The sequence below is a fragment of the Bos javanicus genome, chromosome 1, assembly GCF_032452875.1.
Source record: "Bos javanicus breed banteng chromosome 1, ARS-OSU_banteng_1.0, whole genome shotgun sequence".
Lineage (NCBI taxonomy): Eukaryota > Metazoa > Chordata > Mammalia > Artiodactyla > Bovidae > Bos > Bos javanicus.
In genome coordinates, this window is record NC_083868.1 from 10,332,864 (window position 1) to 10,357,196 (window position 24,333).

Genomic DNA, 24,333 nt, shown 5'->3' on the forward strand with positions numbered 1-24,333 from the left:
GAAGATGTTGAATATTATGGTTGTTGTTCAAGTAGACAGAATCACAAACTTTCACAGTCAAGCTAAGCCAGTTCAAGACTTTAAACTCTGAGTGGTCTTCAAAATGCATTGAAAAAAACTGTTTCCAAAGATATGTGTCAAATAAAGATGTAGGGTACAGGTAAACTCGTACCCTATTAGAATGTAAATTGGACAGATCTTCCCGGAAAGCAGTCTGGCAACATACACCAAAAAGCAAAATGTACATATGGTTTGATTTTATGTTTTCACTCTGAGGAAATAATCTAAAAGAAATAATAAGATAAACACGCAAAGATGTATACATGAAAACTATAATTACAACGTTGATTATAAAGATAACATAATATCAATATAATTATGATCCAAGAAGGTTAAATACATAATGATCATTCATACGGAAATATTCCACAAATACCACAAGTGAGTCATGCAGAGCTAATTTATATCTACATTATATTGGCAGTAAAAGGAAGACTTAGAGTGTGCTGCCATGTTGCTTTTAACAAAAATACTATCTGTATATAAAGTCTAAAATATTATATACAAAAAACTAAAAATTGTCTCTGGATTGCTGGGTGAAAGGGTAGTACTATTTTTCTTTCTTTCCTTTTACTTTCAAGAGGAAAAGCCCAATGAGTTTTATAATAAAAAAAGATAGTTATTTAAAATTTTAACTATTGAAGGTGGGAGGAGAAGGGGACAACAGAGGATGAGATGGTTGGATGGCATCACCAACTCAACGGACATGAGTTTGAGTAAGCTCCGAGAGTTGGGTGATGGACAGGGAGGCCTGGCTTGCTTCAGTCCATCGGGTCGCACAGAGTCAGACATGACTGAGCCACTGAACTGAACTGAACTGAACTGATAGATAGTACAAAATTTTGCTTTCACATATTTTAAGGAAGGTTTTTAATTTTTGAAGTTTCAGAAAACTGGTCAATAATTTTTAATGTAAGGCAGAAGCAGAAGTGAATTTTTTCAGATTCAAACAAAACAATTCTTTGAAAGCCAAGGAAAACACAAGAAAATATTTAAATGCTCAGTAATCCTGCAAGTAAGAATGTAGGCTGAGATCCATGGTAATTATTGAAAAAATACGTTTGTCATTGTCTCTAAATTTGCAGAGAAGCAAAAGCAGCTTGTCAATAAATGACTCAGGTATCATGAGGGTGAATTCCAAGAACTGTCTATCATTGATTCTATTAAGAGCAAGTTGACAAAGCTTTTGTTATCTTCTCAGTTGGAGCGAGTTTTACATTGGAAGTTTACGTAGCAATTTCCCTCTGGGTATCTCTCCATTGATTCTCAAAACAAGTTCATCTTAAAACAAAACTCTAGCCAGAATAAGGTTTAACACATGTTCAGTGATAAAGGGAGATCAATCATTTTTGAGGAAGGATGATGTGCATTTGTCTATCAAAACAAGAAAATAAAGGGAGTAAACTGACCTTCTGTCCAAGGACTCTGTGAAAGATGCCAGACTCCTCAGTCCTTCATTATCTTCTAGACTTTGCTTAAATTCGTATCCACTGAGTCAGTGCATGCATGCATGCCTGCTAAGTCACTTTAGTCATGTCCAACTCTTTGCAACCCTATGGACTGTAGTCTGCCAGGCTCCATCTGTCCATGGGATTCTCCAGGCAATAATACTGGAATGAACTGCCATGCTCTTCTCCAGGAGATCTTCCTGACCCAGGGATCGAACCTGTGTCTCTTAAGTCTCCTGCAATGGCAGGCAGATTCTTTACTACAAGGGCCACCTGGGAAGACCCATTGAGTTGGTGATGCCATCTAACTGTCTCATCCTCTGCCACCCCCTTCTCCATTTGCCTTCAATCTTTTCCAGCATCATGGTCTTTTCCTATGAGTCAGCTCTCTGCATCAGGTGGCCAAAGTATTGGAGCTTTAGCCTCAGTCCTTCAAATGAATTTTCAGGGTTGTTTTCTTTTAGGATTGACTGGTTTGATCTCTTTGCAATCCAAGAGACTCTCAAGAATCTTCTCCAGCACCACGATCCAAAAGCTTCAATTCTTCTGCACCCAGCCTTCTTTATGGTCCAACTCTCACATCCGTGCATGACTACTGGAAAAACCATAGCTTTGACTATACAGACCTTTGTGGGGAAAGTGATGTCTTTGTTTTTTAATATGCTGTACAGATTTGTCATAGCTTTCTTTTCAAGGAGCAAGGGTAGGGGCTTTTCTGATAGCTGAGGAAAGAAGAAAAGCCAAGGCAAGGGAGAAAAAGAAAGATACATGCCTATTTAGCAACTAGTATAAAATTATTTCCATATTTCAATCATGCTGCATCCCCCTCTAATCTTTGGAAGCAGCTTACATTGGGATTAGTTCTAGACATGATGCACTAAATCAGGGTTTCTCTACATGCACTCTCTTAAGCTAGCTGTTTTAAAAGATGGGCATTTTTGCTGCCCGCTCCGAGGACATTTGGCTACTTATGGGGACATTTTTAATTGTCATAACTTGGGGAAGGAGCTACCCACATTTAGCAGGTAGAGACTAGGAACAGTGCTAACCATTCTACAGCCCCATGATAAACAATTATCTGACCTGAAATGTCAGTAGCACCAAAGTCAAGAAACACTGCCTTAAGCATTGTATACAGAAGCTGTAATAAAGTTTTCTAATAATATTCCTTGAATGGGTTGATTTGATACTTCCAAAATTTGGCACCTCTCAAAATGATGAGTAAAATGATGGCCATTTCAAATTATTTTTGCTCCTGGAAATTTTCAGCCATTTCTGGAATTCTATAATTCCAGACATGACATCATCTTTTAGTGATTTTCATTCTCTAGATCTGCAGAAGGCAAATTCATGGAAAGACGTCAAAGTCTTTTAATACAGCAGGGGTCTAAATGAAAAATAAGGCATGAAATGGCAACTTTCAACATGAGCAAAAATTTGAAACTTCCTACCATGCATTTCTTCTACAAAAGCTTACAAGGTCGCACAACAATGTGAATGTACTTAATGCTATTGAATTGTACACTTAAAAATGGTGAAAGTGGTAAATAGAAATCATAGAAAACAAACGTATGGTTACCAAAGGGGAAAAAGGAGGATAAATTCGGTGTTTGGGATTAACATATTCATACTACTATATATATAATAGATAACCAACAAGGACTAAGCTATACACCTGAAATGGTAACACAGCCTTGTTAATCAGCTATACTTAATTTTTTTTTTTCAGAAAGGGCTCTTTCTCTCACCTTCTGAGATAGCCCTCACTCTATCTGTAAAGTGTGTTTCTCTCTAAGTAAATCCAATTCTTACCTATCAAAAAAGAAAGAAAGAATAAGAACCTACATTCCTTTTCTTCTTCTTTCTCAGGAATTCTTATTCCTGGGATTTTTTGTATTACCACCCCTATTACTGGTCCACAGAAATATCTCTTCTGAATTTCTGAAACATATTTATACAAATTATTCACTAATCATCTGTGATTATACGTGTGTATGTGTGTCTCTTCAATTTTTAATTTTTTTTTTAATTTCAGAGAATTCCCTAGAAGTCCAGTGGTTAAGATTCTGTGCTTTCAATGCAGCGGGCACAAGTTTGACCCCTAGTCTAGGAACTGTGGTCTTCCCAGAAAGCTCTGTTGATAAAGAATCTGCCTGCAGTGCAGGAGACTCGGGTTCAGTCCCTGGGTCTGGAAGACCCCCTGGAGAAGGAAACGGCAACCCACTCTAGTATTCTTGCCTGGAAAATCCCATGGACTGAGGAACCTGCTGACCTACAGTCCACGGGGTCACACAATTAGCAACTAAACCACCACCATCTGGGAACTAAGATCCCACAAGATGCACAGTATGGCCAAAAAAGAAAAAAATACAACACAAAACAAAAAAAGTTAAATTGTAAGTTGTGTATATTTTGCCACACACAAACACAAACGCCTACAAGGAAAGTCTAGTAGGACAATAAGTCCATGGAATGAAAATTCTCAAGATGCGTCTCTTTCCAGAATTATGCGAATGTATTAAAATCTGAATCCATGCAGGAATCTCAGTACCACCACCTCTCCTTAAGCCTGATGGACTGTGCATACTCATGCCAAAATGGTCAATGTGTTGGACATCTCTAGAGCCTTTTTTCCTGTCCTCTTGGCTCCACTGTTTTACTGTGATTTATTGCTCAGGAACCACTCTGTGTAGCCCCTCAGCCCCTCTCCGTAGCCATGCCACCACTTGTCACTTGCTGCCCTAGGGCTTCTCTGCTGCTACTGTACTGCCTGGGACACCATTCTGCCCCAGCCATTCTGACGCACGCACGATGTGCAAGTATGAGGGCATTAACATCACCTGGGAAATCAGGTAACTTTAAGGCGCATTCTACGTGACTGATTAGAAGGTCCCCAGCATACAGTCTATTTATATCTACGTTGTTGTTTAGTCACTAAGTCATGTCCAACTCTTTTGCGACCTCATAAACGGTAGCCCACCAGGCTTTTCTGTCCATGGGATTTTCCAGGCAAGAATACTGGAGTGGGTTGTCATTTCCTTCTCCAGGGGATCTTCCCTGCCCAGGAATCGAACCCATGACTCCTGCATTGGTAAGTGTATTCTTTACCACTGAGCAACCTTGTACATGCAGCATAAAGTCTCTCTGGAAGAATCCCCAAAGAACTACTGACAGGGATTTTCCTACAGCGGTTAGGACTTCCCGCCGTCACTGCTGAGGGCTTGGGTTTGATCCCTGGTCAGGCAACTAAGATCTCACAAGCCACATGGTACAACCAAAAATAAAAGAACGAGTGGCATTGCTGTTTTCAGGAAATGAAACTGGGTGGCTGAAGAAGGATGGGGTGAAGAGAGAGTTTTCAGTGAACATTCTTTTATGCCTTTTGAATTTTGAATCATGCAAACAGAGTGGCTATTTAAGAATAAAACAGAATCTAAATTTAAATAAGATCATTAATGTGAGAACATCTTATTTGATGTAAGAATAAGAAGACCTAAATATCCAGATTGATTCCAGTCCTATAGATTGGGGGAAAAAATACATTAGTTGTGGCAAGGTTGTCACATTAAGAAATAACCTTAAAAAGTCAAGCCTGTCTTAGATTATCTGCTCATAAACGGGGCTTTTATAGAAGAAATAGCACTTTTACTTCAGAAAGCAATCATCATATTATGTTGGTCACGTTTTAGACAGTACATGTCAGAAATGTTGGGATGAAACTTCTGGTTAGAAGATACTTCTGGTGACTTTAAATTGATTATATATCAAAAGTAAAGGAAAGGTGTGTACCATACATCAGACTACTAAACTAACTGACAAAGGCATTTTACTTTTCTGTGATATTTTAGCAATAACCTTGGTCTAGAAGCACATTCAGGTGAATCCAGACAAATTCTGTGAGATCATTTCAGAGGAAGAATTCCTTGATTTTGTCAGATTTCTCAAAATGGCCCCACCTGCTTCTAGTTATATCAAACTTAGGCTACAAAACAGATTTTCATATCAAAAAATCCGGAAACCTTGTGTACCCTCACTAAGTCTATTATAAACACAGTGACTTCCTTTAGTGATGGTTTTTGCTACATTTGAAACAAGCATGAGAGATAAAAAACCTGTTTTATAGGAAGATTAATCCATGACATTTCCTATAATCAGTTCACCTAGTGAATTTAATTTTCTGTTCACATATTCTGGATTTACAATGAAAACTTTCAGGAATATTTTTGTGCATAATACATAGTTATGATACCAACCAGGGTTCTTGGTCTTCCCCAAGCAAGAGACATTGACTACAGGCCAGACAAGAAATTCAGGTAAGACATTATCGGGGCTGCTGCACCGGCTTCAGGAGGGAGCAGAAACAACCAATAGGGTCCCTTCTCACTCCCCCTTGTTGTTTAATCGCTAAGCTGTATTCAACTTTTTCTGACCCCGTGGACTGCAGCACACAAGGCTTCCCTGTCCTTCCCTGTCTCCCAGAGATTGCTCAAATTCATGTCCACTGAGTCGGTGATGCTATCTAATCATCTCATCCTCTGTCTCCCTATTCTTTTGCTGTCAATCTTTCCAGCATCAGGGTCTTTCCCAATGAGTCAGCTCTCCGTATCAGGTGGCCAAAGTATTGGAGATTCAGCTTCAGCATCAGTCCTTCCAATGAATATTCAGGGTTGATTTCCTTTAGGATGGACTGGTTGGATCTCCTTGCAGTCCAGGGGACTCTCAAGAGTCTTCTCCAGCACCACAGTTTGAAAGCACCACATCTTCGGCACTCAGCCTTCTTTACGGTCTAACTCTCACATGGGTACCTGACTACTTCCCCTCTTGGTGTTTCTTATGTGAGGTGAGGAGAGGGGTGTATCCAGAAGATCAGGCTGGAGGGGTGGTTAGGTAGCTTGCCCACACCTTTGTGGTACTGAGTGCAGGGGTCAAGCACAGTACCCTGTTTTTGCTCCTATATTCAGTTTTTGTTCCTGGCTCTTCAGAAATGGCAGCTGGATTTTTTTTTTATTATCTTCTGGTCCAGAATCTGCCCCAACTATGCTTGTTATTTTTAGTCCCATACAGCTTCTCTGTATTTTGTTGCTGTGTTTTGTTGTCCAGATGCAAGCATTGCAGCACTGCAGTGAAGCGTCCCAGGTCCCAGCCTGTCTCACTTATAGTGTTTTATGTTACTTTAGATAATCTTGCTAACTCCAATTCTTCCATTTTCACACATGGGAAAACTGAGGCTAGAAGATGGATTTGGCTTGCCTTCCTCCCACAGTATGACAGCACAAGAAAATACATACAGGTCCTCAATCTCTATTCTGTCTATGCAGAAACGGTGCTTCTCATTTGCACAGGGAATATCTATGAGCTGTGTTCTCCCTACTTTCTTTCTGTGCTTCATTGACTACATAGGGATTTATTCTTGATAAGATTACAAAATCAAATATGAGTTGGATCAAACTAAGGAAAATGATAAAACTAGGTATTTTTAAGCATAACAGCAAAGCAAAGGAACTACTATGCAATGTGACTACTTTAAAAATTATTCTGTTGGTTGCCATCCCAATGTTTACTCACAATAATTCATGGGAATTACTATCACATATTAGGAGAAAGTATAATTAAGGTTGCCTGCTAGCATTGCACTACATAATAATAATCTGTTTATTCAGAAGCTCCACTTTGTCTTCCAAAGGTTGATTCAGGAGCTTCTTAATCTGACAAGATATGTTTTATTATGCTTTCCTTTGTAATGAATATTGGAATAGTTAATACAGCGACTGATTCTTTATTGAAAACAATATATTACAGAGAAAAACTTTTACTCCTTCTGAGAAAGCAATCTCCCAGTTCCAGTGTGGGCATATTAACCATCTAAATTTGATCTTCTCTTGAAACTAACTTTTAATTGTCTTTAACAATACATGCTAGGTTTTATACTAGAGAAAAAAATAAGGTGACTATTTTAAGCTAAATACTTATTAAGTAGCAAAAGCAATGAACTTCACTTAGTTTGTATTTAATAGGCCTTGTATTTACTGAAGCCTGAAACTCTGGTTATTACTACTTATATAACAGTGAACTTGGGGCTTGATAGAGGTGACATTAACCAAATTAAATAGAGAAAACTTCTCATGAGAGATTATCTATTCATCATCAAGGGATATTTTAGAACTCCCTAGAGATTTTTAATATTAAGATTAGCTTCTGGGGTAATTCAGAAAAACTTCCCTAGAATTTTGAAGATGAACCATTCAATTTTGAAACATCAATTTCCCTTCCTGTAACTGAGGTTATTATGGAAGAAGACATTTTTAGTCCCACATATGTAGCTTCTGGACCCTGTAACAAATGTTTTCTTTCTTTACCACTCAAAACATCCACAGTTTTCCTGGGAACAGTAACTGATTTTTTTGTTTTTGTTTTTTATAAAAAAATAATATATATTTTTAAATTCCAAAGTAGTCAAGGCATTGTTTGGGCAAAGAAATCAACCAGTTCAACCCAAATTAAATCAATGATAACATGTAAACAAAAACAGAATCCTTGGTGATGGTATTTAATTATTTAACCCATCATTTAATAACTTCACTGGTTTGAGTGCCAAAATACGAATCTATATTTTCAACTTGAACCCAGATCTAACTTATTCTCAATCCAACGTTGAACAGGGCCAGATTAAATACCAAAGGGCTATTTCAAGGCTAGTCCACTAGTGTCCATTTTAAGGAGTGAAGAATCTGGACTGTTTTTTCTCCCAAACTCACCTGAAGCATTTTTAAAGTATACACACATCTTATCCATGAACGTGTTCAAAACATCCTTCTGCTTGTGCTTCTCAGCAGCAGACAATTCCCCCTGGAGCTACTCTGAACATGTTCAACACGATGGACCTGCCAATACATGGAATGAAAAATGTCAGACTGACCCTCCAGTTGGAATCGATTTGTTCTTTTCAACTTTGAAGTTTGACGAGTTCTTTGTCATTTTCACTCACTCTGCAGGTATGGAATTCTCTCGTAACAGTTTATGGGGTCGAAGCTTTGGTGGATGTGCAGTATTCGATTTCTCTTCCTACTTGCAGGAATGCAAGGCCTGAATATGACTTACAGCCCAGGCAGTGACCAAAATGACAACATGTAGCAAAGAGTAAATTGACTGACCCCGAAGCTAAGTATCTGTCTCAGAGATTTACAGTACGACTTTAAAGAGATACCCAGGAGCCAAGAAGAACTGCTGGACTTCTTGAACTCATGGCGTTCTTCCTTTCAACCCACCTAAGAAACTAGAATTAAACCACTGCCTCATATCCTCTTCTACTACAGAAGTGGTGGCAATGGTATTCATGCCATTAGTTCTCCACATTAATAATTGTCAAAGAAACATTACACCGATATCCTTAGATTTCTATGGTACATTTTACCAGAAACTTGTGAAGAAGGTTGAAGAAATCTAACTAAAAGAAGAACCGCTAGCCTACGTGTGATAAAAGCTCACTTTTTTAAATCCATTTTATTGTGATATAATTGACACACAGCACTGTGTAAGTTTAAGGTGTATAGCATAAAGATTTGACCTTCATATATTGTGAAATGATGTCCACAAGAAATGTAGTTCACATCCATCATTTCATACAGACAAAAAAAGAGGCAAAAAATGTTATTTTGATCATAATGAGAGCCCTTTGGATTTTTTCTAAAGGCCCTTGACAAGAGGAAAAGGGAAGAATCTTTCGGTGATGCAGAAAAAAATTGATGAGGCCAAGCAAAGAATTTGGGCTCAAAAAAATTGCATGCCCTTTGGGAGCTATACAAACTTGAGTTATTCAAGTCTTTCTGGCTCTCAGTTTTATCATTTACACAATGAAAAATTAAATGACATCTAATTTCCATCTCAATTTTAAAACTCAGATTCTATGATGAGATATGTCAGTAAAAAGTGAATATTAGTTACTTCCCAAAATTATTTTTAAAATTACCACATTTCAGAAAGTACTACATTAAACATTTTGCATAAGGATTTTTTTTTTCATATTTAACCCTAAGCAACACTTGAGGAGGCATTTGACCAAGACTATCAAACACATTTTTTCATAGGATGACCAGCAGTTAAAACAGGACTCTCAGTTTTGCAACTCAGAGGCCCGTGTCCCAGGAATCCCCTCGGGCACAGTTAAGCCAGATCACCCTATGTCATGATCAACCTATATTAGTCCTTGTCTTCCAACCCCTCTGCAGCTCCTTCCTCCTACAAGAATCAGTCTCTTCAATTGTCAGATTCAGTCCCAACCAGTTACTGATTCAGTCCCAACCAAGAAAACCTTCTATAAGGAACTGTAATTGAGAATTGTCTTGGTTCTGTTTCTCAGGCCCCATTTAATACGCCTGGAAGAGCCTTGGCCAGCTGCTTGCCTACTGAGAACTTATTCTTGTATTGGTGGGAAATCCTGCTATAGTAATCTGACCCCTCATCCACAGCCTTGACAATTTGCCATGCCCTTCTCCTACTCCCATGTGGGAGCAGTACCTGCTCCCTTGATGCAGGGATACAGTACCTGTGTGCCTTGATGAAGGTCTGAGTCCTTTTTTTGAAGTGATTTAACTTTCCACCTAAGAGCTTTCCTGATGGCTCAGTGGTAAAGAACCTACCTGCAGTGCAGGAGACTCAGGTTTGACCCCTGCAAGATCCCCTGGAGAAGGAAATGGAAACCTACTCCACCCATTCCAGTATCCAGTATGGATGTGAGAGTTGGACTGTAAAGAAAGCTGAGCACTGAAGAATTGATGTCCTTGAACTGTGGTGTTGGAGAAGACTATTGAGAGTCCCTTGGGCTGCAAGGAGATCCAACCAATCAATCCAAAAAGGAAATCAGTCCTGAATATTCATTGGAAGGACTGATGCTAAAGCTGAAACTCCAATACTTTGGCCACCTGATGTGAAGAACTGACTCATTGAAAAGACCCTGATGCTGGGAAAGATTGAAGGTGGGAGGAGAAGGGGATGACAGAGGATGAAATGTTTGGATGGCATTACCAACTCAATGGACATGAGTTTGATCAAGCACTGGGAGTTGGTGATGGACAGGGAAGCCTGGCATGCTGCAGTCCATGGGGTCTCAAAGAGTCAGACATGACAGAGGAACTGAACTGAACTGACCAGTATTCTTGCATGGAAAATCCCATAGAAAATCCTACTTTGGGGCAGTTGCTTGGCCTGTGGAGGCATCACTGCAAACTTCATGTGCCATTCTCCCTGCGTGCATGGGACCAAATCCCCCCGTTTCATAAGGTCACCAATTATATTAGATTATGGGCTGCCTTAATGACTTCATTTTAACTTATTACCTCTTTAAAGACCTTGTCTTCAAATAAGGTCACATTCTGAAAGACTACTAGGGTTAAAATTTCAACATATCTTTTTAGGGGGTACAATTTAATCCACAGCACATGGCTTGTACATTTGTCACAAGTCATAGAACTGTGCACTCAAAATGTGTGCCGTATACTATAAAGTCAATTGTAGAAAAGCTTGACATCAATGAAAATTTTTGTTGTTGTCATTGAGAGTTATGTTTTATTCAGTGGGAATTTGTAGGGCCTCAAACCCGGGAGGCAGCATCTCATGTAACCCTGAGAGACTGCTTCAAGGAGGCGAAGGGAACAGGAGTTTTGCAACAAAAGGCAGAGAGTCTGAACATCAAAAGATTATTGTTAATTAAAGAAGATCAGATATGTCAGGCTAAGAAATTTAGCACTTTTCTATACATGGGAAGATGCAGAAGTCTGGGCTCACTGAAATCATTCCTTTGATAAGCACCTCAGCTATCTGAAGTCAGTATCCTGTGTTTTCACATTGTGAGCATCCTCAGGGGAAATCTGACATGTAAAATGCATATTAGAGAAGAGAAATCGCCCTCTGTCTCTGAATACAATAGTGCAGTATAAGGTGAACCTTGATTTTGTCCTGCATTTTCCCCAACTATATTAAACCCAGCATATTAAACTCAGCAAATAGATAACTCTTGTCACATTCTTCCTCATACAAGAAATTAACCAGCTCCTACTGAATGTTGCTTATACCTTACATAATTCAAGTGAGTTCTTAATGAAGAACTGACTTTTTAAATACAAGGATATGAATACAGAGTGGCAAAAATTTAGGATTCCAAGTGATTTTAAAACTTGTTACTTTGGTCTCATCAGTGGAGTGCAGTGTTGAAGAGTATATTATTTCAATGGGAGGAAATCTCACACTGTAATAAATTGATATCAACTTTATAAACCAAAGACTTATAAAGTGAAAAACTATCATAAAGGTCAAAAAGAATACCCTCTTTTTTGGAGACATGGAGAGGTTTGTGCTGTGCCCAAGATCACACAGCTAGAGACTAGAAACCACATTTCCTGAAACTCAACTCAGAACCTTTCCAAGCTCCGGCTCTGTCTACGCTCAGTTCTTGCTATTTTCCGTGTGAAATGCAAAACAGAGAAAGAAGAGTCTAACACAGCTACCACAGGAAAGGGAGGACAAACTTTCATGTCCAAGAAAGTAAAGCTCTAATTGCTTTGTTCATGGCAAATAGATGGGGAAACAGTGGCTGACTTTATTTTTGGGGGCTCCAAAATCACTGCAGACGGTGATTGCAGCCATGAAATTAAAAGGGGCTTCCTCCTTGGAAGGATAGTTATGACCAACCTAGACAGCATATTAAAAAGGAGACACTACTTTGTCAACAAAGGTCTGTCTAGTCAAGGCTGTGGTTTTTCCAGTGGTCATGTATGGATGTGAGAGTTGGACTATAAAGAAAGCTGAGTGCTAAAGAATTGATGCTTTTGAACTGTGGTGTTGGAGAAGACTGTTGAGAGTCCCTTGGACTGCAAGGAGATCCAACCAGTCCATCCTAAAGGAGATCAGTCATTGAAAGGACTGATGCTGAAGCTGAAGTTCCAATATTTTGGCCACCTGATGTGAAGAGCTGACTCATTTGAAAAGACCCTGATGTTGGGAAAGACTGAAGGCAGGAGGAGAAGGGGACGACAGAGAATGAGATGGTTGGATGGAATCATTGACTCAAAGGACGTGAGTTTGGGTAAACTCCAGGAGTAAACAGGGAGGCCTGGAGTGCTGTGGTTCATGGGGTCACAAAGAGTCGACACGACTGAGCAACTGAACTGAACTAAATTGCTTTGTATGTTAAAAATGCAAGAATAAAAAAAAACAAAATTCACTCCAAAATTCAATAAATTGTCTTATTATGTTTTTATTGTGGATATGCAGTTTTTCCCAAAATTTCTGTCATGAGGAGTTGATGTGTAAAGGTTTGGAAAACACAGATAATTCTGTCTTAAATGGTTCTACATCTACAATTTAAGTATATTTGTAAGAGTTCATACATGTACATGCATGTATGCCCAGTTGTGTGGGACTCTTTGTGACCCCATGGACTGTAGTCTGCCAGGCTTCTCTGTCCACAAAATTTTCCAGGCAAGAATACTGGAGTGGTTGCCATTTCCTCCTCCAGGGAATCTTCCTGACCCAGGGATTGAACCCCTGTCTCCTGTGAGTCTCCTGCATTTCAGACAGATTCTTTACTGGACTGGTTAATTAAAATACACTCATTTTTCTTAGACTGATAGAAAGTTTTTTGCTTTAAACCTAGTGAAGACATAGAGAAAGAATGTCATAATCATTTACTACTTAAAGCAAAGTGAAATTATTTTGCTTCATTAAATAATATTTTTAACCAAAGAGGCATAGTTACTGCAAAATAAATTATCTGAAGATCTAGTAATTTGAGATGTGATCTCTATGTAATTCATATATCACACACACACACAGATATTTGTATTCATTCTTTCATTTCTTAATTCATTTATTCAACAAAAATTTGTTGAGCACTTATTATGGGCCTGTCTCTCTACCACTTGGTTTAAAACATAAAAATACAAAATGTTCTTTCTGTTTCCTTATCAGAAATTGTTACTTAGACAGTAACAACTGTTAGAACAAGATAACTCCAGGCCATCTGTCAAATGTCTACCATTATCAAAAGTCTTCCTGGAGGGAGTTGCTACTTTGGCTTACCTTACCAGCAGTAATTTAATTTTTCCAAGTTTCAAAGTGTTCTAAATGCCTCAGACACAGCAGAGGAATAAAATAAGATCCCTGACTCTGGTAAGTTTACATGCCATTGGAAGAAACAAAAATAAATAAATATATAACATAACATCAAGTAGTACAGAGTTCAAGAAGAACAATGAGTGTAGTAGAAAGACAGGGAGAATGTGGTGTGCTGGGGTGGTGGGTGGGGGGCGATTTGTGGGAGGGTACTGCTATTCAAATAAGATGGTCCAGAAAGTCCTTTCTGAATAGATGACATTTGTACAGAGACCTGAATAAAATAAAAGCAAGGCTGTGTATATCTTGGGGGAAAGCTGTTTAGTCAAAGGAAACAGCAAAGGCAAAAATGTGATAGAAACATATTTAGTATATTAAAGCAAGGAGATGAGTTACAGCAAGGAGACCAGTGTGGCCAGCTTTCATGGAAAGGGGGAACGTGAGAGAAAATGACTAAGAAATGTAGACCTTTGTCTTTGCATTTTAGAGTCACTGTGATGTGAGTGTTCTGGAGTGTTCTGGAGGGTTCTGGAATAAGAAAGGGCACAATCTGATTGGCTTGCTTTGTTTTCTGTATGCAAATTAGGCTCTAGGCGAACAAGAGTAGGAGATGAGTTGTAAGGCTTTTTGGTGGCTGTCCAGGTGAAAGCTTGGACAAGGTTGATAATGATGAAGCATGGCTGAATTTTTGACATATTTTGGAAGTAGAGCCAAAGGATTTACTAGAGTATTCTGGGTATAAGGAGAAGAAATGTGACAGTTGGTGTTGAGTAACCGAGTAAATGGTGGTATCTGTCACTGAAATGGGCAAAACTGGAAAGAGGAAGACATCAGGGTCCAGCCTCAAGGGCATTGGTAAGTTTGAGATGTCCACTAGACATCTAAATGGAGATGTCAAATAGATCCACACTTGAGTCTGGAGTTCAGGGAGAACTCACAGCTAGAAATAAAGATTCAGGAACCACCATCCTATTGACAATTTTTAAAACCACAGGATTGCATGAGAGCAACTAAGAAAGGAGTGTCAATTGGAAAGAGGAGGGCCAAAGACTGAATCCTCAACATTTTATGGACCTGAAAGAGGAGGAGTCTGACAAGGAATGGCCAAAGGAGAATCAGGAAACCTGGAGAATGTGGGATTCAGGAAAACAGCAGAAGAAAATGTATCAAGATGGAAAAAATGATCAACTGAGTCAAAAGTGGTGAGAGAACAAGGTAAGGAATAAATGCTGATCACATGGAGATGAAGATGGGGCTAAGACCTTGACAACTCAGCCGGTATTAGTGATCTCCATGAATACTAGCAGTGACTCCTGAATGAAGTAAGTGGGAGAGGGAATGGAAGGTAATGGTAATGTAGCCAACACATAGTAGAAATATTTGCCAAGAGTTGCTCAGGGGGGCGCCAGTAGTAAAGAACTGTCTGCCAATACAAGAGACATAAGAGATGTGGGTTCGACCCCTGGTCAGGAAGATCTCCTGGAGGAGGGGATGGCAAACCACTTCAGTACTCTTGCCTGGAGAATCTCATGGAGAGAGGAGCCTGGCGAGCTACTGTCCATTGCGTTGCAAAGAGTTGGACATGACTGAAGCAACTATGCATGCATGTACGTGCAATAAACCAGGGGTCCCCAACCTCCACGATCTAATGCCTGATGATCTGAGGTTGAGCTGATGTAATTAGTAATAGAAATAGAGTGCATAGTAAATGTAATGCTCTTGAATCATCCCCAAACCATACCCAGGCCCATGGAAAAATTATCTTCCATGAAACCAGCCCTGGTACCAAAAATGTTGGGGACCACTGCAAGAACAGAGATCGGTGGTAGGAACTAGAGGAGAAACCCTTTCATATAGTCAGATTTTCTAGTTATACCTGTAAAATAGTTTCTGCCCTATAAACAATTTCATGTTGTTTCTACATACACAGGGCTTTTCTTAAACTATAAATTTTAATTTTCTTATTGGTCATGGTAAAATAAATTTGAGTTCAGGATGCACTTTTGATATCTGCAAATGTTCAGCAGGAAAAACTGCTGAGAAATGTAAAGCAATATTTAGTTTCATTTAAGCCACCCAGACAACTCCAGGAGTTGGTGATGGACAGGGAAGCCTGGTGTGCTGCAGTCCATGGGGTCACAAAGAGTTGGACACGACTGAGCAACTGAACTGAACTGAAAGCCACCCAGCATCTGAGAGTTCTTCTGAATTTCCCAGAGGATATAACCATGCACATGCACACCAAAACTCAATAAATACTAGTTAGATTGAATTTGACACCACCAAATCCAGAGAAATTAAGGGTTAAAGAAATACCAAAACAAAATAACTGAGTTTGCCTGCAGATGAAGATTCTGCCAAGAAATCTTAAAGACCACTTTCATAAAATGTGGTACAAAGTTGAAGCAATTATGTGGGCAATTTTGATAAGATACATCAAAATAAAATTTGGGAAAGCTAGATAAAGCTGGACAAATTAACCAAATCACCCAACTGAAAGAGTGATGGATGGGGGCAATTTCTCATATTCTTATTTTATCCCTTGTGTTTTATATAACAGAAATAAGGACTGAGCTCTTTCCAAAATGTTATATTAATTCTCCCTGTAATCATTAGAGATTTTTTCCCCCCTGAGTTGGGCAGTATTCACAAAATCATTCCCTTTAATTAGAATGATTTTGACTGTATGCTCTGGGTCAAACATCTCCTCACTGTGCACTCAAGACTCCATCCTCAGGAGAGGAGAGACAGCCTCATGTCTCCAGAGCTCCAGAGTGAGACCACCCCTCCCTGGCCTTCATACATGATTCAGGAGCCCTGAATTATGGGCTAATTATATGGGTCAACTCAAGAAGCTCTAACTCCTAAGTGACCTTCATTGCCTCTAACCACCCCCATCTTGTCATATCCCTGGCTCTGTTCCAGTCCCTGACTCTGTCCTGAAACTCTTCTGCTGTGCCTTCTGGGACTTGAGCCAGACATCGTCAAAACATCCAATCACTTCAACTCTCCTCTAGGGCTTTACCGCCCTTCCTAAAGAAAGAGAAAGAAAGAAAGAGAAGTCGCTCAGTCTTGTCTGACTCTTTGCTACCCCATGGACTGTAGCTGACCAGGTTCCTCCACCCCTGGGATTTTCCAGACAAGAACACTGGAGTGGGTTGCCATTTCCTTCTCCAGGACTGCCTTTTCTAGTCCAACAGATAACTGGATCTCCCCAAGGGCAAGCTGCCCCTCAAATCCCCTAAAGAGGTGGTGACTTTCTCCCCCCACCTCATACCCTGAGCAGGGAGCTTAGGAAAAGTCTTCCTGGGTTTTCACTTCTACGCCAGTCTATTCTTCCTAAAGACCTAGCTTTGCATTCCTTTTGTATCTCAAAAACCTTAGCATCCAGCTCACTGCCTTTCCCTCTCCATTTCTCTTTTTTTAAATATTTACTCATTTGTCTGAGTTGGTCTTAGTTACAGCATGTGGGATCTTTAGTTTCGGCATATAGGATCTAGTCCCCTGACCAGGGATCAAACCCAGGCCCCCAAGCTTTAGGAGTGTGTAGTCTTAGCCACTGGACCAGCAGGGAAGTCCTGGTCCCAGTGATATCTTTATTCATATTAATGATGTTCCCAGTAGCCCAACTCTTCGCTCATGAAATGCCTCTCCGCCATAATCTTCATCTGAACAGTTGCTCAATCACAGACTCCCCTGGTCATAACACAGGTCCTGTCAAAATGAATAAATGCAACTCCTCCTTAACCTCAATTTCAAAAATTCTATTCTCTAACAAACAACTATCCTGCTGCTCCAATAAAAAAAAAAAAAAAAAACTTCATTCCTTTAACTCCGCCCCCTTTCCATTCACATTTCTCAGGTCTTCCTTTCCCCTTTGACCCAAACTTAAACACCGTGTCAATCATTGTAAACCCTCCGCTGTGAACACTCTCAGTCTCCTGCTCCTCTATCACTTTGTAACCCATCTTTTGCAAAACTTGAACCCTAGTCAAGCTCATCTCTCTACCTTCTCTACACTTGATCTCTGCAACTAAATGGGGCAAGAGTAAAATGCAGGGCGGGGGGAGGACATGCTGGTTGGTCTCATTTTAAATTCATGGCTTCCGATTTCAAGTGGTCTCTGTTCCTGCCCCCGAATTATGCTACATTCCCTTAGAACACCTACTCCGTCACTTACTAAATGACCATAAGATACCTTCTCCTCTATCCTGGACTTCCCTGGTCATTCAGATGGTAAAGAAGCTGCCAGAAATACAGGAAATGGGGGTTCGATCCCTGGGTTGGGAAGATCCCCTGGAGAAGGAAATGGCAACCTACTCTGGTATTCTTGCCTGGAGAATTCCATGGACAGAGGGCTACAGTCCATGCGGTCACAAAGAGTCGGACATGACTAAAGCACCTAACACTTTCTTTCCTCTATCCGGAATCTTTGATGACATCGTTCCAACCTTTCATCACACTCTCAAATAATAAGCTTTATTTTCACTTCACTAAGAGTATTCAGATCATCAGATGAGAACTTCCTCAAGTTGACCCACCTACCTTCATTGGCCCCCACACACTATAATTTTCTCCTGTTACTATGATCAGTGATCCTGAGAGAGTGGTCCCCAATGCAGTAGCATCAGTATCACCTGGGATATTAGAACTGTAAATTCTCAGATGGACTCAGACCTATTGAATCAGAAACTCTGGAGGCGGAGCCTAGCAATCTGTATTCTACCAAGTCCTTGGAGTGACTTTGGCACATGCTAAAGCTTAAGAGCCATCTGGGAAACATTTTGCTTAAAAGTCCTCCCCCAGAAACTGTTTTTAAATTTTAGGGGATAAGAGATGGACGGCAGAAGGTGTAAAAACTCCTCTAAGTGATTCTAATGGGAAGTTTTGAAAATCACTGCTATGACTCAATGGTCAACACACATATCTAAGGACAACCTTTCAATATGATCAATAGCTTCCTCCACCCTTGCCTCCTCAAAGACTTTTCTCCAGCAATTTCTTCTTCTTTCTCTCTCTCTCTCTTGCATCTTTGATTTTTTTCCTCTGCTAGAGCATTCTTATCTCCCTAAAACACTCTATTCTACCTCTTGCTAAAAAAAAAAAAAATTCTCTTGACTCTATCTCCAGTTACTGCCCTATTTTTCTATTTATCTTTATAGCAAAACATTTTTTAGAATGGGATCTTTTTGATGCCTTTTGATACAAAGCACTATTGAGAGACACCTATACTAATTATTTCCAATGCATATCTTTCCATTCCCATTCTCATTAAACTCAGTATGATCAGCTTGTTTCCCCACTATCCTGGGAAATCTGGACTGGCCAAAGACAATAATTACCTCCATGTTACTCAAGCCAGTGGTAAAGTCTCAGTCCTCATTGCACTTGATTTATCAGCAGAAGCTGACACTGTTGAGCCTTCTCTCCCACTGGAAACACTTCCTTCATTTTGTTTTCAGGAAACCATCTCCTCTTCTTTTATCTTTTTTCTCCCTGTCGTGCTGGCAACTCCTTCTCTGTCTCCTTTGTTGATTTCTCCTTAGTGTTAGAGTCTCCAGACCCATCTTTGGTCCCCCTCTCCTGTCTCTCCACACTCATCCCTTGGTGATCGCATCTCATTTAATAAATTTAAAGACCATCCAACACTAACATCTACAAAATTGCTATCTCCCAGTAAGACCTTGCTTCTAAACTCAAGACTGATAAAGCCATCTATCTATTTACCATGACACCTCAGACTCAAGTGAATTCAACCTCAGACTCAACTGAACTGAACAGACACCTCAGACTCAACATGTCCTAAACTGATTGCTAAGCTTTCCTCCAAACGTGCTGCTCCTTCCACAGTTTTCCCCATCTCAACCAATGGCCACTTTGTCCTTCCAGCTAGGAGTCATCCTTGGTCCTTGCCTTCTCTCTTTGGTTCACACACACATACCCTATTCAGTCTGCCAGCAAATCCTGTTTGCTCTACTTTTCAAATTTATTTGGAAATTCAGCGTTTTTTATCACCTTCCCTGCATCCATCTATAAACTATCATCTTTCTTGCCTGAATTAGGCAACAGCATCCTCACTGGTCTCACGAGTCCATCCTTGTCTCACCACAGTCTATTATTAATTAGCCCAGCATCCAGAGAGGTGCCTTTAGGATATCTCAGCCCTGGTCACCTTTTCACACAGAGCTCTCCAACAGTAAGAGCGAAGGACTTGACATGTCCCAATAGTACCATCCAGTTCGCCTCTGATGTTTCTGGGTTCAGAGCAGGGAGAGAGGGTCTGGGGTGGGAGTGGACTGAAGACATTTGGCGTGCGCTACAAGGCCAGATCCTGGCTGACATGAAGAGGAATAACAAGGATGTCCCAGTGATTACGGAGGAGTGATTTTGAATACAAGGTTAGCAGAACTTGAAAATCTTGCCCAGTGTTAGTAATGCAATCTGTTTAGCTTTATCCAAACCCAAGTGAATCTTTAGAGATTTAACTGAGTTTCACCGCTGATGACTTAACATTCCTATTCAAACAGGTAAAGTCTAGCAAGACAGAATTGCCTTCACATCGCACATCTAAAGTGAATGTTATAAATGTTATAAAGTCTATAAATCATTTCAGTTGCTTAATTAGACACAAAGCCAGATCTCAGAAATGTATAGCAGAAACAGCTTTAGTCTGAGATATGTGATTAGTCAGTGTTTTCTATCTGCTGGCAGTATACTGATCCTCCATTTTGTGAGTTTGTAGGCGAAAGTAATTTTAACTCAAGTAATTTTTCATGGATGAATTCTCAGCACGTCAGTGCCCTTATTCTTGGCATGTGGAAAAACCCAAAGTCCTGCATTTCTCTCAGCCTTTGGATCTGTAATTTGCTCTATAATTTTCTTGCTCCTTTAGTTCATCTTCCCCTCATTGAAATTAGAAAATTTTATTCTTTTGTGAATGAAGCCCTCTTGACACCAACCTACCCCAAATGCAGGTAGATAACCCATAAATAATTTAAAGTTAAAAGAGCTGTCACTCTGAGGATTTCACTTGAATCTTGTTCTTAGAAGCTTCCTTTCATGTGAGGATCTGAACACTTTTTTACCAACATTATTGGATGATGATACCTGACAGTCTTCCTGCAGGTACCTAGGCCTGCTTTGAAAGTCTCTACCTCTGCCTTAAGCCTGCCAGGAGGACTCCATTGTTTCCAGAGAAATAAAACGAAGCTTTGTAAAGTTTTTCCATGGTGGTGGTTGATATCATTCCATTGACCCGCTGGAATGTCTTTTATACTCTGGTAGAAATGTAGGACACAATTAAAGTAGGCAGTATCTAAAGTCGATGCCCATTTCACATACCCATATCAAGTTTACACATATAAACTGATGTGGCAGAACAATTATTTTCTTTCAATTCACAGGAGGATCCATAACTCCTCAATTTATTATAATGGGATGTGTTTACTTGGTAGAGATCTGAATGTGACAATCTGAAATGGATATTTAATATGGACCTAATTGCTCCACAGGTAAAATTAGGTGCCATTCCCTTCTCCAGGGGGCCTTCCCAACTCAAGGATCGAACCCAGGTCCCCTGAATTGCAGGCAGATTCTTTACCATCTGAACCATGAGGGAAGCCCTCCTAATAACTTATATTTCTTTTCTGATTAAGAAGTCACTTTTAAAAATAACTTTTATTTTTGGCTGCACTGGATCTTCATTACTGCATGGGCTTTTCTCTATTTGCAGTGAGCAGAAGCCACTCTCTAGTTGCAGTGCCCGGGCTTTGCATTGCAAAAGCTTCTCTCGTTAACAGCACGGGCTCCAGGGCACTTGAGTTTCAGGAGTTGCAATGTGTGGGCTCTGCAGTTTCGGCTCAATAGTCATGGTGCACGGGCTTAGTTGTTCTGTGGCATGTGGAATCTTCCCAGATCAGGGCTCAAACCCATGTCTCTTGCATTGGCAGGCAGATTCTTTATCACTGAGCCACCAGGGAATCCCAGTCACTTTTATTTATTGTTAGAAATGTGGAATACATATAAATGCAAAGGAGTCCCACGTGGCAGTCATGGAGATGTGTCACTCAGATGCCTGTTCGAAGAAGGAATCATTGCCCAGACTCCAGGAATGTGCCTGGCTGACCACCTCCAAATGTTATCTCCTTCGGTAGGCATCCATCTCAGGTTCCCAAATGAAGTCCTGCTTATCTCAGGGCAGCCCCCAAACAGGAACCAAGTAAGGCCATGGTGGCCAAATTTATGGCAATCAAAGTCAAGGAAATGGTTGACACTCTGCCTTCCAATACAGGGGGCATGGATTTGATACCTGATCAGGGAACTAGATTTCACATGCTGTAACTGAAAACCCCATGAGCCACAACTAAATAAATATTTTAAAAATAATACCTGTGATGGATTCATTTTGATATTTGGCAAAACTAATACAAGTATGTAAAGTTTAAAAATAAAATAAAATTTAAAAAAAATAAAATAAAAAATAATATGATTTTAAGGACTAGCCATGGATTAGCCATTTCTGCCCAAAGCACCCTCTTCTAATGGGCTGTCTTTGCTCCTGAACTCCTGCTGGCCTGGGATAGACCATCTACAACACAATCTGACAGTTCCCTTGCTTAATATTCCTTCCTCCTTTTTTTTTCCCCACCAGTGTTAACCCCAATAATTCATTTTTTATTTTGATTGAGGTCAAATAATACACATAACATAAAATTTACCTTATTAGCCCTTTTAAAGTATACAGTTCAGTATCACTCACATTGTTGAGACTGAAATTCTGTACCCCTTTAACAACTTCCCATCCGACCCTCCCCTGACCCTGGCAAGCACCCTTCTGCTTTGTGTTTCTATGAATTTGACAACTTTACAACAGTGTCCCCAACTTTTTGGTGCCAGGGATTGGTTTCGTGGAAGACAATTTTTCTATGGACTGGGGTAGGGGGATGCAATGGTTTCGGGATGATTCATGCATGTTACATTTTTATGCATTTTATTTCTGTTATGATTACATCATCTCCACCTCAAATCATTAGGCATTAGATTCTGGAAATTGGAGACCCATGCTCTAGATGACTTCATGTAAACAGAATCACACGATATTTGTCTTTTTGACAAATACAGAGTATAACGTCCTCAAGGTTCAAGAATGTGTCAGAATTTCAATCCTTTCTTAAGGCTGAATACTATTACATTGTATGTATTACCTGTATTTTGTTCATCCCTTCATTTGTTCATCCAACTCGGGTTGCTTCCACCTTTTGCCTATTATAAATAAGATTGCTATAAGGGACTTCCCCCCGTGGTCCAGTGGCTAACACTCCGCCTTCCAATACAGGGGGCATGGGTTTGATACCTGATCAGGGAACTAGATTTCACATGCTGCACCTAAAGATTCCATGAGCCACTACTAAATAAATATTTTAAAAATAATATAATTTTAAAAATAAATAAATAACACTGCTATGGATATGGGTGTGTAAATACATCTTTGAGACATTGCTTTCAATTCTTTTGGACATATACCCAGAAATGGAATAGCTAGGTCACGTGGTAAAGATATTTGTAGGTTTCTGAGGAAATACCATATTGTTTTGCATTCCCCATGGCAAATGTTAAAGATTGTACTTCCTCCACATCCTCATCAACATTTGTTATCTTTTAATTTTATTTTTTGATAGCAGCCATCCTAATGGATTCAAGATAGTATCATGCTGTGATTTTGATTTGCACTTCCTTAATGATTAGTGATGTTGAGTACCTTTTCACATGCTTATTGACCATTTGTACATCTTCTTTGGAGAAGTGTCTATTTAAGTCCTTTGTCCATTTTTTTTTAGTTGGATTATTTGGGGGGTTTTGTGGTTGAGTTGTAGTTGTTTATATATTCTAGATATAAACCTCTTTTCAAATATAGAGTTGGGAAATACTTCCTCCCACTTCATCGGTTATCTTTTCGCTCTGTTGACTGTGTCCTTTGATGCACACATGTTTTTAATTTTGATACAATCCAATTAATCTATTTTCATTTTTGTTGGCTGTGCTTTTGGTGTTGTATCCAGGAAATCATTGTCAAATCTGACATTATCAAGCTTTTCCTCTTTTGTATTCTAAGAGTTTCATAGTTTTAAGTCTTATATTCAGGTCTTTGATCGTTTTGAGTTTAACCTTTTAGTGTATGGTATGAGATAGGGGTCTAACTTCATTCTTTTGCATGTGGATATAAAGTATTCCTAACACCATTTGTTAAATCCTAATAGTCCTTCTGCACTCCCAACTTTGTCAGTGTCTGCTTCCCAGATAACCCAGTTAGCACATCCCTGAATCAGAGGTAGTGACTGCTAAGGTTCTGTATCTATCCTCCCAGTCCTTCACTCTCTCTCTTTCTTTCTCCCTACCACACACACACACACACACCCCCTCTTCATACTGCTGTATATACTGCTCTTTAAACACAATGATATGTATATGTTTCTGTTTTCATTAGATATTTTCAGCACCATTAAGTTTAAAAACTCTGTAGTGACTCATTGTGTGGAGGCACTATTATATGCTTAAAGAAAGTGAAGTCGCTCAGTCGTGTCCGACTCTTTGCGACCCCATGGACTGTAGCTTACCAGGCTCCTCCTTCCATGGGATTTTCCAGGCAAGAGTACTGGAGTGTGTTGCCATTTCCTTTTCCAGGGAGTCTTCCTGACCCAGGAATTGAACTCGGGTCTCCCGC

At 39.8% G+C, this 24,333-nt stretch overlaps 1 protein-coding gene and 1 long non-coding RNA gene across 4 annotated transcripts in view; both read left to right on the plus strand.

The window, feature by feature from the left end:
• Window positions 1-9,673, plus strand: part of CYYR1 (cysteine and tyrosine rich 1) — a 141,730-nt gene extending 132,057 nt beyond the window's left edge. Inside the window, exons 4-5 of the mRNA XM_061423768.1 lie at window positions 8,339-8,500; window positions 9,593-9,673. Of these exons, the coding sequence (XP_061279752.1) occupies window positions 8,339-8,500; window positions 9,593-9,597 (167 nt within the window). The 3' untranslated portion in view covers window positions 9,598-9,673. The remainder of the gene's footprint in view (window positions 1-8,338; window positions 8,501-9,592) is intronic.
• A 3,892-nt stretch (window positions 9,674-13,565) lies between these two features.
• The window catches only part of LOC133251453 (uncharacterized), a 34,177-nt gene continuing 23,409 nt past the window's right edge, over window positions 13,566-24,333 (plus strand). Inside the window, exons 1-2 of one of the 3 annotated variants that reach the window (XR_009737679.1) lie at window positions 13,566-13,670; window positions 14,608-14,828. This is a non-coding gene — a long non-coding RNA (uncharacterized LOC133251453). Of the gene's footprint in view, window positions 13,671-13,719; window positions 14,829-24,333 lie in introns of those variants that run through there. The other 2 variants (XR_009737663.1, XR_009737674.1) reach the window with 2 other exon arrangements.